Source organism: Clytia hemisphaerica, unplaced genomic scaffold (genome assembly GCF_902728285.1).
Source record: "Clytia hemisphaerica strain Z4C2 unplaced genomic scaffold, Clytia hemisphaerica genome assembly, whole genome shotgun sequence".
NCBI lineage: Eukaryota > Metazoa > Cnidaria > Hydrozoa > Leptothecata > Clytiidae > Clytia > Clytia hemisphaerica.
The window spans coordinates 3,146,980-3,161,063 of NW_027103286.1; the positions used below are offsets into that span (position 1 = coordinate 3,146,980).

General features: G+C 35.0%; 3 protein-coding genes across 4 annotated transcripts; 1 reads left to right on the forward strand and 2 right to left on the reverse strand.

Moving 5' to 3' along the window:
• The first annotated feature begins 540 nt into the window (after positions 1-540).
• Positions 541-2,179, forward strand: LOC136807265 (gamma-glutamyl hydrolase-like). The gene is made up of 3 exons (XM_067063870.1): positions 541-629; positions 765-1,460; positions 1,806-2,179. The coding sequence occupies exons 2-3, from the start codon at positions 779-781 to the stop codon at positions 2,081-2,083; spliced, it is 960 nt and encodes a 319-aa protein (XP_066919971.1). The 5' UTR covers positions 541-629; positions 765-778; the 3' UTR covers positions 2,084-2,179.
• Positions 2,180-2,193: 14 nt separating this feature from the next.
• On the reverse strand, positions 2,194-6,469 carry LOC136807273 (fibroblast growth factor receptor 4-like). 2 transcript variants are annotated; one of them, XM_067063890.1, is made up of 6 exons: positions 6,318-6,469; positions 5,792-5,930; positions 5,424-5,569; positions 3,889-3,999; positions 3,290-3,484; positions 2,194-2,950 (listed from the first exon to the last, which is right to left on the reverse strand). In XM_067063890.1, exons 1-6 carry the CDS (start codon positions 6,388-6,390, stop codon positions 2,688-2,690), a joined length of 927 nt encoding a protein of 308 aa, XP_066919991.1. In that variant the 5' UTR covers positions 6,391-6,469; the 3' UTR covers positions 2,194-2,687. The 2 variants fall into 2 exon arrangements, with proteins under 2 accessions (XP_066919991.1, XP_066919984.1); XM_067063883.1 differs by having other exon boundaries at positions 6,309-6,469.
• Positions 6,470-7,052: 583 nt separating this feature from the next.
• On the reverse strand, positions 7,053-13,952 carry LOC136807256 (protein FRA10AC1-like). The gene is made up of 14 exons (XM_067063858.1): positions 13,819-13,952; positions 13,469-13,573; positions 13,023-13,068; positions 12,416-12,492; positions 11,819-11,863; positions 11,611-11,646; positions 10,841-10,925; positions 10,670-10,715; positions 10,086-10,144; positions 9,210-9,264; positions 9,070-9,112; positions 8,728-8,900; positions 8,283-8,379; positions 7,053-7,649 (listed from the first exon to the last, which is right to left on the reverse strand). Exons 1-14 carry the CDS (start codon positions 13,893-13,895, stop codon positions 7,607-7,609), a joined length of 987 nt encoding a protein of 328 aa, XP_066919959.1. The 5' UTR covers positions 13,896-13,952; the 3' UTR covers positions 7,053-7,606.
• Between the last annotated feature and the right edge of the window lie 132 nt (positions 13,953-14,084).

Below are 14,084 nucleotides of genomic sequence, written 5' to 3' on the forward strand. Positions count from 1 at the left end.
TCTGCAATAATAAAAGCTAAACCATAATCTTGGGGTATAACCTTTCAAAGTTCAAAGTTGAGGGATTTCTGAAATTAGAAAATTGCAAAGAAACGTTTAATAAAATTTATGTGGCTTTGGCCTCTCCAGTCTATTTCTGTCTTTTTTAAGTATAGCACCAAGTTAAATCGGGCAGCGCAAACAGCTCACAGAAGATTCTCCCGGAACGGATTTTGAGAAGCTTCAAATGAAGATCGATAAAAATGAGATTGAAAGAATGACAGATACCACCAACCTCTCTCAAATATGAAGGGGAGAGAGATAAAGAAATGCGGAAATGAATACCTCAAAAAGAAATTTGATGAACGTCATGGCGCTTGCTATTTATGAAAGGATTATATTTCACCACAGAAGCATCTACGGTGGTGTGTTCAGATCGCTCCAATCCAAAGGTGCTTCTCATATTTCATCCCTCCACCTCAGAGTCTTTTAAAATTGCATGTGATTACCTTGTGAGGTAAAAATGAATAAGGATTTGTTGTTAGGGGTTTTAAGAGGAGAGTTTTGATTCAAGTCTTGGATCGATGTCAACCGATTATACTTCCTTAAACTACATACGAATTGATTGGTAGATGGGTTTTTAATCACAGGTCAGTGATTGTAGAAAAGTACAATCTAACAACTGTAAACATATTTTTTAAATTTTGTGTAAATTTGAAAAAACTAACAAGTTATTGAAAAGCAACTTTTAATCTTATCTGTTAAATGTATTTTTCGAATTTCAGTAACTACTTGAAAAATGGAGAAACTAGCATACCTTCTACTGATTGGTTACTTTATCAATACGTCACAGTCACGTGATCAACAGCTGAACAATCGACCAATCATTGGCGTTCTTGCACAACATTTTCATCCGGACGACCCGTTTCCTGTTCCGGGCGATTGTTACATTTCCGCATCATATGTTAAATATTTGGAGAGCGCCGGTGCCAGAGTTGTGCCCATCAAGATCAATCAAAAACCTGAAATCATTGAAAAATTGTTATCAAGTGTGAACGGAGTTTTATTTCCAGGTGGCGATTCTGACGTCATGAACTCCCCATTTCAACGGAACGCGAAAATGGCTTTTGAGTACGCCGTCAGTCAACGTAACGCGGGGAACTTTTTCCCCATTTGGGGCACGTGTATGGGTTTTCAACAACTGAGTGTATTAGTAGCCCAATCAAACGTTCTGTCGGCAATCAAAGGAACTTGGGATAGACCAATGAAGTTGCCAGATCTTAACCGTGATGGGCGCATGATTCATGAAATGTCAGATGAAATTTTCGATGCCGTAAGATTTGAACCGTTAACGTATAACGCACATTATAATTGTGTAAGCATGGATTCATACAAAAAGAGTGAACACTTACAAAATTTCTTCAAGGTCTTGAGTACCAATGTGGATAGCAATGGTAAAGTTTTCATTTCCACCATGGAAGGTAAATGTTCTTTGTTTGTTTGTTTGTTTGTTTTCTACTTTTTTCTATTTTTTACTAAAATGGAAGTGTTTCAGTGTCGCCTTTTCGAGTCAGAATTTACTTCAAATTGAAATCACTTTAACAATATTTCGCTGACAATATTTTTTTGACATAAAGTTTAGTTTTGAAACACCCAAACTTACAATAAAATCTATGATGGTCGACTTCAAGAATATTGCAAAGGAATGCCAAACCGAGGACTCAGACTATTTTGAATCATGAGCAAATTTATCCAGCAAAACCCAAACAAAACTTAAATTTTGCTTGTTTGGCAAGGTAGTTAAAAAAATCCTCTTACAATTTCAGCGAATGATTTTCCAATATACGCCGTTCAATGGCATCCAGAAATGAACAGTTTTGAATTCGACAACGCAGAGGGTCTGGGACCTAATATACCTCACACTTCGAATGCAGTCCTATTGGCGCAACACATGGCTAATTTCTTCGTTAATGAAGCGAAGAAGAATTTTAATAAATTTGAAAGCAAAGAAGAAGAGCAGAAACATTTGATTTATAATTATCAGACTGTCTTTTCGGCGAAATATAACGTTTTCGGTGAACAGAAATATGTCTTTCGAACATAAAACCTACATACCAAGTGGAGAAGAGCATTCGAAGAGAAAATTTCAAAAGAACACTGTTCTTACCAGACTTTGGTAAAATGAAGACTCGTAGATATCGTATATATATAGATAAAGACTTTCAGCTTTTCAAAAATCATTTTCTTGAAAAAATATTTTCTACATGGTATAGAGTTTGATAGCTGAATTTCGCGATAAAATTGCTTGGTAATTATTCTCCTGCTTTTACAAGAACTAATGTTCGACTTGAATATTTTTTAAACTTAAAATAAAATATCTTATTGTCATACAATAGCATAAAATTTAAATTTGTAAATTTTTAGTTTAGAGCCATTTCTAAATAGGAGTCTCATTTTTCACTCCTGTCAAATCAAATAAGCAGCAATATTTTGCAATAACTTCTGTCACAAATTTCTCGCTCTTCACAAGCCAATAAGTTCACCCGTATAAGTGTACAGTGGTACAGTTGTTTAAAAACCGGCCGGTTCTTTTTTCGGTTCTTTTTCACTAGATCTATCCAGAAAGATCTCTAAAATGACCCAATTTCTCCTAAAGAATAACGCAAGTGTTGTTCTCCTATTCCATTTTTGATTGGATAAACGTATCATCACCAGGGCGTGATTTGCTTGAAGACATTTCCATTAGGCGTTTGGGGCGGTTCAGAGGTAGAAGCGTGGTAATGATAAGAGTGGGCGCGATTTCTTCGAGTTTTCCATTTCCACCAATGAGATTTGAAGCATTTGGAGAGAAAGATGGCGACGATTGTAATGAGGGAAAGAGCAGCCACACATGACAAACATATGATGATGATTTCATTTCGGTGTTTACGTTTACGCTCTTCCTTCGCCTTTCTCCGTGATTCACTTCCATCTGTTAGAAAATGGAGAAATTAAATTAAAAGATTAAAAGAACATGGGTTGAAAACATTAAGAATGAGACTCGTGTAGTTTTTTGAACTTAAAGTTTCATACCGTCCCTATGAAAGACAATCATCAATCTTATTATTTTCAGCGTTAACAGCTCTGAAAATTGTAATTATAGAAATGACATATATAAGCTTTCAAGACCAAATGAGTTCAACCCGTTCTGCACAGTGAAAAGTCTTTTTTTTTCCAAGCTCCAAGAAAAAATTCATCTCAAAAGACGTCTTTGAGGAGACCAAGATCCCTGAAAGAAAGACTCTAATTCAAACATGTGAGTGAATCTTACCTATAATTTGTAGAGTGTATTCCCTTCGAATGAAGCCATTGAGATTTGAAACAACACAAGAATAAGTTCCACCTTGATCAATTTCCAAGTCATTTAGTGATAATACATTCATCTCTGAGCCTCTCTTCAATAATGTTATGTTGTCTAAAGTCTTATTGGTGTCGAGGTAACTCCATTGGTAGTGTCTTGCCAGATCTAGTGAGGAAAACATGATTGAATGAGCTTGAAAAAATGTTAACTGCGACGCACACCGATCTTAGATCTGACATGGCTTCCACCATTATAGATTTTTAGTTTAGTACTTCTAGGTTAGTACTCTTAGGTTCCAAATAAACGGGGGGACCTAATTGCCGAGGGGGTTGGAAATTTCACTTCTGAAAACCCAAATATAAGGTAAATATAGGCTAAAAACAGGCTGTTTAAAGCTAAATAAGGGACCTTTACTTTGAATTGGGTTCTCTTTCTCAAGCCTGATAATACCTATGGCTAGATAAAGCCATACATTGGAGGAATATTCCATGCAACAAATCTTAAATGGAAACTCGTTGCAAGGTTCACAAACAAATCAACAAAAGAAAAAAAAATAAGTATAGAAATACCAGCAGCTCCAGCCACGTGACAATTGAACGATACACTTTGACCAAGTTCTCTTTGTATGACCAAACTCGAACCGTTCAATGCATGCGAAAATCTCAACTTTTCATCTTTTTCTAGAAAGAAAATAAATGAACTGAAGTTAGTAATTGGATTGAGATTGTACTTTCATGTTTACATAATTTCAGTTGAAACAGAGGGGGGGGTCATGCAGTTACTATCCGACACTATCACAATTACTACCGTGGTGGTCTAAATTTTCAAAATTTGAAAAACAGTTACTACCCAAAGGTAGTAACTGTAGTTGAGGGTGGTACCAAATTCAAGTCTGAAGAAAAACAGTTACTACCCATAGGCAGTAATGTAGTTGCGGGTGGTACCCTTTCTCAAATTTGATGAAATTGATTACTACACAAAGTACTTTTTTCACTCTAAATTGCCTGATTTTAGCCCATATACCCTATTTTGGCGTTTTCAGATGTACAATTTCTACCCCCTGGAAATCCCCCACTGTTTATTAGGAGGCAACTGACTGCTTCTTTAGGGGAGTATCCATCTTCTGATATTTGTAAACACTTCTCTTTTTGGATTTTGAAATCAAATATTTTCAAAGCATTCGAAATGTTTCAACACTAAAATCGAATGCAGTTTTAGGCTCTATTTAAATCAAGCTCAAAATGAAAGAAGATAACTAGGAAGTAAAGGTAAAAATCATTTTAAAAGAGGCTATTGGTATTTTTAAGTTTTGCCTGTAATCTGCCGGGCTGAGCGTGCCTAGCCCCAAGCTCCAACCTTCCACAGGCAAAAATAAAAAAATATCAATTTTTTATCAATATACTTTCTTTAAATGATTTTGAAACTTTTTCGTAGTAATATTTTTTGTTCCCTGGAAGTTTTTCTCTCGAATGAGCCAAATTTTTTTTGAATTTTGACAATTTTTTATTTTTCGATGACGTCATCATTTATGACGTCGTTATGCCTTATTTCCTTAATATCTTGAGATATATGCATTTCCAGATATAGGTTGTGACCTTTTTCTTTACCAGTTTTTCATGCTCTTTCGAATGGAACAAAATTTTTTTTGAATTTGACGACTTTAATTTTTTGTTGCTATGGTAACCAATGACATCATTTTCCATGGCAACCAGTGGCAGCAGGGGTGTTAGAATTCTTTAACCCAAAATTTTCTTGGTCCTTGAGGGGTCAGGGCATCAGATCAAAAGTTAGTTTGCTTGTAACAAACCTGTGCACACGAGAATACATAAGCCCCTGCACTACACTGTTCTGCCAGATTCCAGAAAGTAACTTTAAAATGGGGAAATTTTGGGGTGGTTATTCATTTTTTTGTCAAGAAAACAGTTACTACCTAGAGGTAAAGGGTGGTGGTATGAGATTGTTAGCATCAAAAAGACACTTACTACTCATGATATCTTGTAGTAACTGCATGACTCCCCCCTCCCTGGTTGAAATTTAATTTCAGTTGTAGACTATTAGAGTATTTTTTACCTCAAAAAAGGTAATTTGAGGTAAATAAAAATACCTTGGACGTTGATCTCAAAAACCCTCTGCAAATATGTCTGATTTCCAACTAAATTGGTAACGATGCATTCGTATAAACCTGCTTCATCAAATCTGATGTCTTTGAAAGTTAAAGTATCCACAAGCGTCAGGTTTTGGTAAAAGAATCTGAAAACAAACAAATACGGAATAGTGAGTAGAAACAAATCACTTCGTAAAAAGGGTTTTTAAAACTTTGATCTAAAAATTAAGGCTTTCCCCAACGTGAGTCTACCCATACAATAAATTTTAATAGCCTCCTGACAATTCAAATTTATATTTTTCCATTGATTTCTGTTTGAAGTCCTTGTTGTACTGCATGCTGCAGTTAATCTCAAGAGAAATTGTTACCTAAAATTTCTCTCTCTAACATCAATACCATCTTTAAGCCACTGGAAGTGATATTGTGTGATGTTATCGGTGATAAGGTCCTTGCAAGACAGATAGACCGTGGATCCTGAAGCCACATTGAGATTGACGTTAAAAATATCTGAAATAAATTAAAAGAATTACCAATATTTTATCGTTCAATCAAATACAATAATCTTCTTCCAGAAAATGTCCGTACATGGGGGGGGGGGGGGGGTGAAGGATATATTGTCCGGGGCTAGCGAAAATCATAAAAATTTGCCTTGTCCGGGGCTAGCAGAAAATCATAAAAATTTGTCTCGTCCGGGGGGTCAACTGATGCTTGTCCCGGGGTAAAACGTTTGTCCGGGGGGGGGGGGGCAAAAGTCACTTTGTCCGGGGGGTATATCACTGAAAATTGTTATATCCTCCACCCCCCATATTCAATTTTTTTTCTGGAAAAGCTCATTTTCAAATTTGCGAAATAATGTTAAAATAACAAAGAAAACAGAAAACTTACTATAACTACCACAATTGACGAGTGCCACCACAAAGAAAATTAAACAGCAGAAGTAAGACGTCTGGTTTCTTCTGAGCATCATAAACACATCAAAAATGTTCACATCAAGAAAAATCAAAATCACAAATCCAATGTCAACATCACATTAATTAATTCAAAATAATTTTGTGTGACGGTTGAAAACTACTGCAAGTTTAATTGACCAATTACTAATTAATTTATACACTGTACTTGTGCGGAAGTTTAATTATGAGAAATTATCTTCCTTTTTGAGGATTAAGAACACAGCAGGAGAATTGTGTTAGTGGTCATTGATACCTCCCAAACTTGATTTCGAGGCACAGTTAAGATTTCCCATAATCAAAAGAGAGCAATGAAAGTAATTTGAGTTTATCGAATGATGTCAGAAGACTTCAGTAAAGTTTCGTTGATTCGAACTCGAAAAGGGTGTCCAATCTGTTCGACTAAACAGAGAGATTCGGACTATAGAGAGTATTCTACTAGGGTTACCGAATTCGAATAATAGAAAGATTCGAGTAATTAAAGTTCGAATTAGCCAGAGTCCAACGTATTGAATATTCAAAGAAAAATCATACTTAAGCTTCGACTTTAGTTTTTAACAAAAAGAATAAAGAATTCATAAAGAATGTAACGCAAGGCCAATCATAAAAAATCAATACCAACCTTCTCTATCATGATGTCACCGTTAGAACATAAGTTGTCAAAACAAAAGTTTTCAAATCATTCAATATTGTTTTTGAAATCTTTTGAATTCTCATAGCATGAGATATCATCTCCAATAATAAGTTTTTGGTTTAAAATCATCGAATTGAATTATTACATTAACCAGCTATTACAAAAATAGTTTTATTACTAAAACAAGTATTCTTTTTTCAGACTTTTAGTGTTGACAAGTATTTATATAGCTGTTCAATTCATACGACCACCTGGATTTTAGATAAGTCGGGCAAACTTTCAATCATTCATCAAGTCATCTCCCAATCATCGTAAAAGGTGTCTTCGTCTTTCACTTAGTAACTTTGGGCAGTTACAGTAAAGAAGTTCCAATACAATTTACTTCAGTATTAGGGTTTCTCTTACCCAGAAATCTAAGTCTTTGGGCTTGACTGTTCTTTCACATATATGTTACATCTTACTTGACTTACCAGAGAATTGGACAGCTTCGTGCTTAACTAAACCTCCTGAAGCTTGGGTATCTACACGATTGATTTATATCATTCCAAGCCTTCATCCGCGTATAAATTTAGCCTTGTCCAAGAACTTTTTTCTAACTTGTTTTACATAAAGAGATCGTCCAAGTATTCATCAAATTCTTCCTCCCTATGAGAGAAATAGATTTGGTTACAGTATCTTCAAAATAAGTACAGTAAATCTTGCGACCGCAGTCGGAGGCGACCCAAAAGCTCCTCTTTCGATAGCTATTAAACCCGAAGGCAAGGGAGGGCACCATGCTATGTCCCTCTATTTGAGTAACACTTATCCTTGATCCTTGTCTTACTTGCTGAGCACCAAGCAGAGAAGCACTAAGTACAATTTTGTACGAAGTCTTTTGGTATGATCCGTCTTGGGATTGAGCCCACAAATTTGCACACCGTAACCGAATGCTCTACTTTTTCACTACGGTCACTATTAATGATAATGTACTTTTCAAGAGCTTTAGTAAATGTATCATTCACTACTAAGTTGATAAGGTTCCAAAATAGTATAGTCACAATACAAAGGGACAACATAGAAGAGTGATTTAGAGGGCGGATTTTGAAATCAATTCCTTCCAGTTTAGTTATAGAGATTATCAGGTATAGCAGAGAGAAGACAATATTATTTACTATATACGAAAAATAGTTTACTAAATCTTATAGAATTTCCCTACACAAGCCCTCTGACTATGCTCCTGGATCAAATCTATTGATTTGTCAATAACAGTAAAATAAGGTTGTAAAAATGAAATTTGACCTTGTTTTTTCCACGTCTTCTTTGACAGGTTTCTTCCAAATATTCGAAACATCTTCTTCTTCATCTTCATCCTTTTCTTTTGAAGTCGACGAATTTTCTGCAAAATAGATGTGTTGTGCGATAAGGCAAAAGACCGCCCAAGAGCTTCAGGGAGCTCCTTTACATTTACAAGGGCACGGGCAAGGGCATTACAATACAGTTTAGTTAAAGTTGAAAAATTGCAAATATCAAAAATTGTTCATATAAAAGTGGCAGTAAAAAAAGAGAAGACATCTAATTTGACTCTGATAACAGAGATCTAAGTGAATGAGTTGGTTACAGTAGGGGATATAGACGCACAACATATGGTCTACACGAGGGTAACTATTTTTTTGCTGAACTTTTAAAGGACCCAGCCTAATCAACATTACAAATTATAACATTAACATTGAGGTTTTCCACTCACTAGATTGTTCTTCGTCATCAGAACTTGCTGACTCATCACTTTCACTTTCACTAGATGACGTAGAATAGTTCCTCTTCTTTTTCTTTTTGCTTGATTTCTTTCGTTCTTTCTTCTCTCGTCGACGTTCTTTGATTTTCTTCTTTTTCGATTTCTTCTTCTTCGCTTTCTTGTGTCTTAATGAAAAAAGAGCATTTCAGGATTAAACTTTAAACCTTTCACGTGATTTTGGTCGGACTCTGGCTTATCAAGTTGACAATCGACTTAAGATTTATTAAAAAATACGTAACCTATATTTACTTACCCATAATAGTATATAAGGGAAAAAAATTCAAAATGACTTACTTCTTGTGATAGTTCAGCTTGTAAGAGCAATCAGGACATAAACCTAAGTAAAAAGAATATCAAATAACTTAGTGAGAATGTAAATCAAATATAAAAGAATGAACTCCAACTATAAGAAAATTCTACCGTCGGTCACTCACGAAGTTTCACCAAAGCGTTCTTCTTTTCTCCATGCTCCAAGTATCCAAAGTTAACCTAAAAACAAAATTTCGAAAATAATCCTAAGTGAAGAAAAAATCAACGAAACGTCTTAACCCTATTAGCCCCAGGGTGGGGGGGGTTAGAATCTACCACGCTGGAGTTCTTTTGTGTATATCTCAGAGAAAAAATTTTTAAACGACTTGAAACTTTCTTACTTTTAACAAAATCTTATTAAGAGTACTTGAGCAAAATTTTAGGGTCATAGGTTGTCCAGATCAGGTTTTATGACTTTATTGTGAAACATGACAGCTAAAATCGCTTAAAAACTCAAAATTTTAAAGTGCTGATAACTTCTTAACTATTTATTCAATCATTTTCAAATTGTGACAGTGATAGGTATTGACAATATAAATTTGAAAAATCATAAAAAGATTTTACTCATCTTCAGCATAGATTTTAAGAAATAATCTTTATGTAAGTTGCAAAATTATGTTAAAGAACAGCCTTTTATCTTTCAGAATCTTCAAACAGAATCTAAATATCTTTATTGATTCGACTGGAATATATATTTTTATAAACCATATATTTGGGCTTTTTTTCCGGCAGGTGGAAATTTTGTGATGACGTCATCAATTTTTTTTTTCCTGGAAATTTGTGTCATAATGGAGAACATCTGTACCAAATTTCATGGCCATAGCTCTTCTAGATAAAAAATAATCGAGGGTGGTAGATTCTACCCCCCCCCCCCTGGGGATACAAAAATCAAAAAAGCTTGGGGCTAATAGGGTTAACTGTGCAGAATTATTTAGAATAAACGCCTTCTTTAAAAGGAAAATGCGGACCCAGGTTAGTAAAGGCTTGGTATATTAATGTACCTCCCAACTTTTCAGACTGTCCTTATTTTCACACTTTCTTGCTCCACATACGAATTGACCTGAAAGAAAAATAATCATGATTCATGTTTCCAAGCTTTACCTTACTTTAATCAGATTAAATTTCGCGAGATTAAATTTCGCGAGCGAAAAATATCACGAAATTTTCTGGATTTAATTTTGCGAGTCAAAGTTTTGAAAAATTTCGCTTGGATTTAATTTCGCGATTAAGCCTGAAAACAGCTGAAAAATAGCCTTTTTTTTGCCACTAATGGAGACTTTGGACTGGCTTCTCCGCCGAAAATGCGATTTAAAAAATTTTGGGGTTGATTTAATTTCGCGAGTCAGAAATCTCACGCGTTTTCGCGAGTTTTAATTTCGCGAAAATCAATGGCAAAAAAATTTGCAAAATCGCGAAATTTAATCTCACGAAAGTTAATCTGATAAACGCATTTTAATTAAAATGATAGCTTATTCTTTGGGTGCAGTCTTGACAGCTTTTATGACGTAATCACAAAGCATTAAATCATTCGTTAGCATGGTTTAACCCAACATTATTAAAATATCTATCCCTCTAAACCTCTCACCTTTTCCACTCGTTACTTCCTTCTCGACTCTCCATCGCATTGCAAACTGAACGTAGAAAAGAAAGTTAAAGCTTAAGTTTTGGAATCATCTCAAAAAGGTGTATCAATTTTTCAGATACTATAGATAACTCCTTTTTCATTAAAACCAAATAGTGTTTTTAACAACGGTACCTTGTTTTCTTTATAACAACTCAAGTCGCAAATGCAGTATTCTTTGAATAGCTTGTCATAATATCTCTTCGCCATTTGCTTACCCCTTGAAAATAAAATAAAAACACTCAAGATTTTCGTGGCTGATATCTAGCAGTTTTACTTATAAATTACAAAATAAAAAAATGGAGCACAAAAAAAGACAAACAAGCTAGTTGCTGAATGAATCTACCTGATGATGAAAGTTAGATAGCAATAAGGAGAAAAACGGAAATAATCTGCTAGAAAATATAATGTTTAGCGAAAAGGCATAACGCGTTAAATTTCATCATTGATTGTTGATGGGGAGAGGGAAGGGGAGAAGGGAAAAAAGATATAGAAAGTTCCGGTTGCAGAAATCAGTTTCATTGACGATCGAATCATGCTTGATGGTGGGAATCGCTATCAATGAATTTGATGATGAAAGTTGGCGAGCTGCCAAGTCATGGCGTATACCATGACACTCGGACGACACTGGGAGAGCGATGCTCACGCGAGGCCGAACCTTATGAGTGCCACGGCACGTCACAATGTCTGTCTAATCTACCCACACTCTTGTATCAGAGTAATGGTACCCAATTCCCCTCACATGGCATGGTATAGTATGTATAGAATATCTTTATTTGGCATTTTGGTCCCATGTCATAGGTTCTTCCTCTCGTCAAAGCCTGACTATCAAACCATTTCCCCTTTTACACTTTGTTTGTATGCACAGTCTCTCAATCATTTAAGGAAAGAGTTGAATTAGTTACCAGTCTCCTGTTTCTTCTTCCTCATCCCAAATAAATCTGTACAGAAAAATGGAAAGTTTACTCAAACAATACTATAATACTGCCATAAACAAAGAGAAATACTTTGATTAAAACAGTACTCACTATTGTAAACGAAAAGGAAAGTCAATTTTCATGAACAAAAAAAAGTGTGCCCCAATCCTCCCAAGAAAAGTTTTCGTAGACTTACTTGTGGTTTTCTCGTAGCACATCATAATCTGTTTTGTCTTTTGAACTGGAAAGATATTGAGAAGTTTACAGTGAGAGGGTGTCATCATTAAGACGGTTGGCTTTTTCAAGGATGATATAACCAAGAAACTTTAATAGAACAGCTCATTTAATTAAGCTTCTTGATAAAACTGAAAGTTGCATTTTATGACGTAATGTTTTCTGCGGAAACACCCTGATTTTGCAAGCAGTGGCAAATTCAAACTGAAGAAAAATGGTTTTAAAATTGCCACTAATGGTTTTAAAATTGCCACTACTGGCAAAAATCAGGGTGTTTCCGTAGAAAAGATTACGTCGTGAATATCATGAATAATGAGCAATGCCCTAGAAGATAGAAATGTAAATGAAGAAAGGAGATGAAAGTGAGTTCAAACGAAGAATGGGAAAGGCAATTCATGATATGCACCATTACAATGTCTTCCACGGACCCAACAGATGATTGGTTGAAAGAGACGTATTGACTGATTTTACGTCACTTAAAACCAATCAGCTATTTCATTGGGTCCGTGATGAAATGTCAGAAAACATTGTAATGGTATACATATAATGAATAAATAACCTGTCTCTTTTAAAATGTTCCGGCTTCCCTCCATAGTAACGAAGGTAATCTCCGACCAACTTCTGATGACGTTGATACTGGAACGAGAAAAAAAACAAGCACAAAATTTACAAGAATATGTAAAGAAAGAGAAAGTACCGGAAAACATTAAGTGCGAAAAGTAAAACGTTGCCTCTAATACCAGTTACAATCAAGGTCATAAAATTTGAGAAAAAAAAGGAAATCCCAGGAAGTTTTGTAACCACAATCGATTTGTAAGTGCTCTAAAATAGGTTCGAAGTGTGAAGTTTTAGCTCTGAGTTTTAACGCTAGACTTAGGACCTTAGGATCTGAGGATTCAAAAGTTCAAAAATAGTCCAATAAGGCTCAGAATATAGCCTGGAAGTCTGCCAACCCCTCCCAAATCGAAATAATCGATTAAATTGAAGAGATAGCCCGAAATCGACTTTCCCGCCGGAACTTAAAATCTTGAAAAACGTTAAAATAACCGGAATTCTCAATATATTTCAACCATGATTGTAGTAAAAGATCTTTCTCTTCATCTCTGGGAAGAAGTATTGTAGTTGAATGTCAGTTTAAAGCAAGACAAAAAGCAGAATTTACTTACTGCATTCAAAGATAAGAATTTGGCGAAATGGCTTTTCCGTTCTTCTCTGAAAAAGGAACAACACAATACACATTTAATAGGAATGGTTAAAACTAGGCATGCTAGCTAGAACCGATGATTGGCTATCAAGTTTTTGAAATCTTGAACCAAGATAGCTGACAACACAAAAGGAAGACAAGCAATCAATTGGAGTCACAAATTCAAATTAGGAAAAATCACAATAAACATTTAACAGAAAAACAAATTAGAGTCATGAAATTGTGAATATCAGTGTTGATAAGTTTCAACAAAGACAGTGAACTTCCTTCAACTTTTTTTTGTTCGCGTGAAAAAATTTTATGATGTAATCGTTTCTTTAGGCAAAAAAGGTTGTGAAAAAAACATTTCGCCCATTTCGCGCGAAAGTGGATACCAGCCTTTAGAGTTATAAAATTTTGAATACAAACTTTTCATATTCTTCAATATAACTTGATCTTGCAGGTCTTGATGCACCATGGTCAACTCTGGCAATCTTGACTTTTTCACTGATTGAATCATTCCGCCATGATGAACTAAAGGAGAAAGCAAAGGACGAACCATGAAATTAACTCAACAAAATAAACTATTTGATACAGAGGCATCATGATAGTTCAAGTTAGAAAGTAATTAGAGAGATTCCTTTCTTGCAATCTTAAAACATTTCAGATGTTGTTGTGTTGTAGTGATTCCTGTAGCTGTGTAATCCGATGCTGAAATATTGGTCAAAGGAGTATTGGTGTGCAAAATAGATGTAAATTTTTGAAAAAGAAATCGGAACCTTTTCCGTTTACTTCCAGAGGATGAAGAAGGCTCTTCGAACTCTGAACTGTAACCTCCTCCTCTTCTGCCACTCATTGTTCTTCTTCACTTACTCCATCTTTATTTGTTTATTTTTCATATTTTATTAATCTTTAAAAAAGAAACAATAAATTAAGAAAATAATTTTCCAATAAAAAATTATCACGGTTAACATTGAACAGCTTTCAATATTGTAAAAGCTACATTTTCAGATAAATAAGTTTTACTGGGTAGACATTTGTCGTC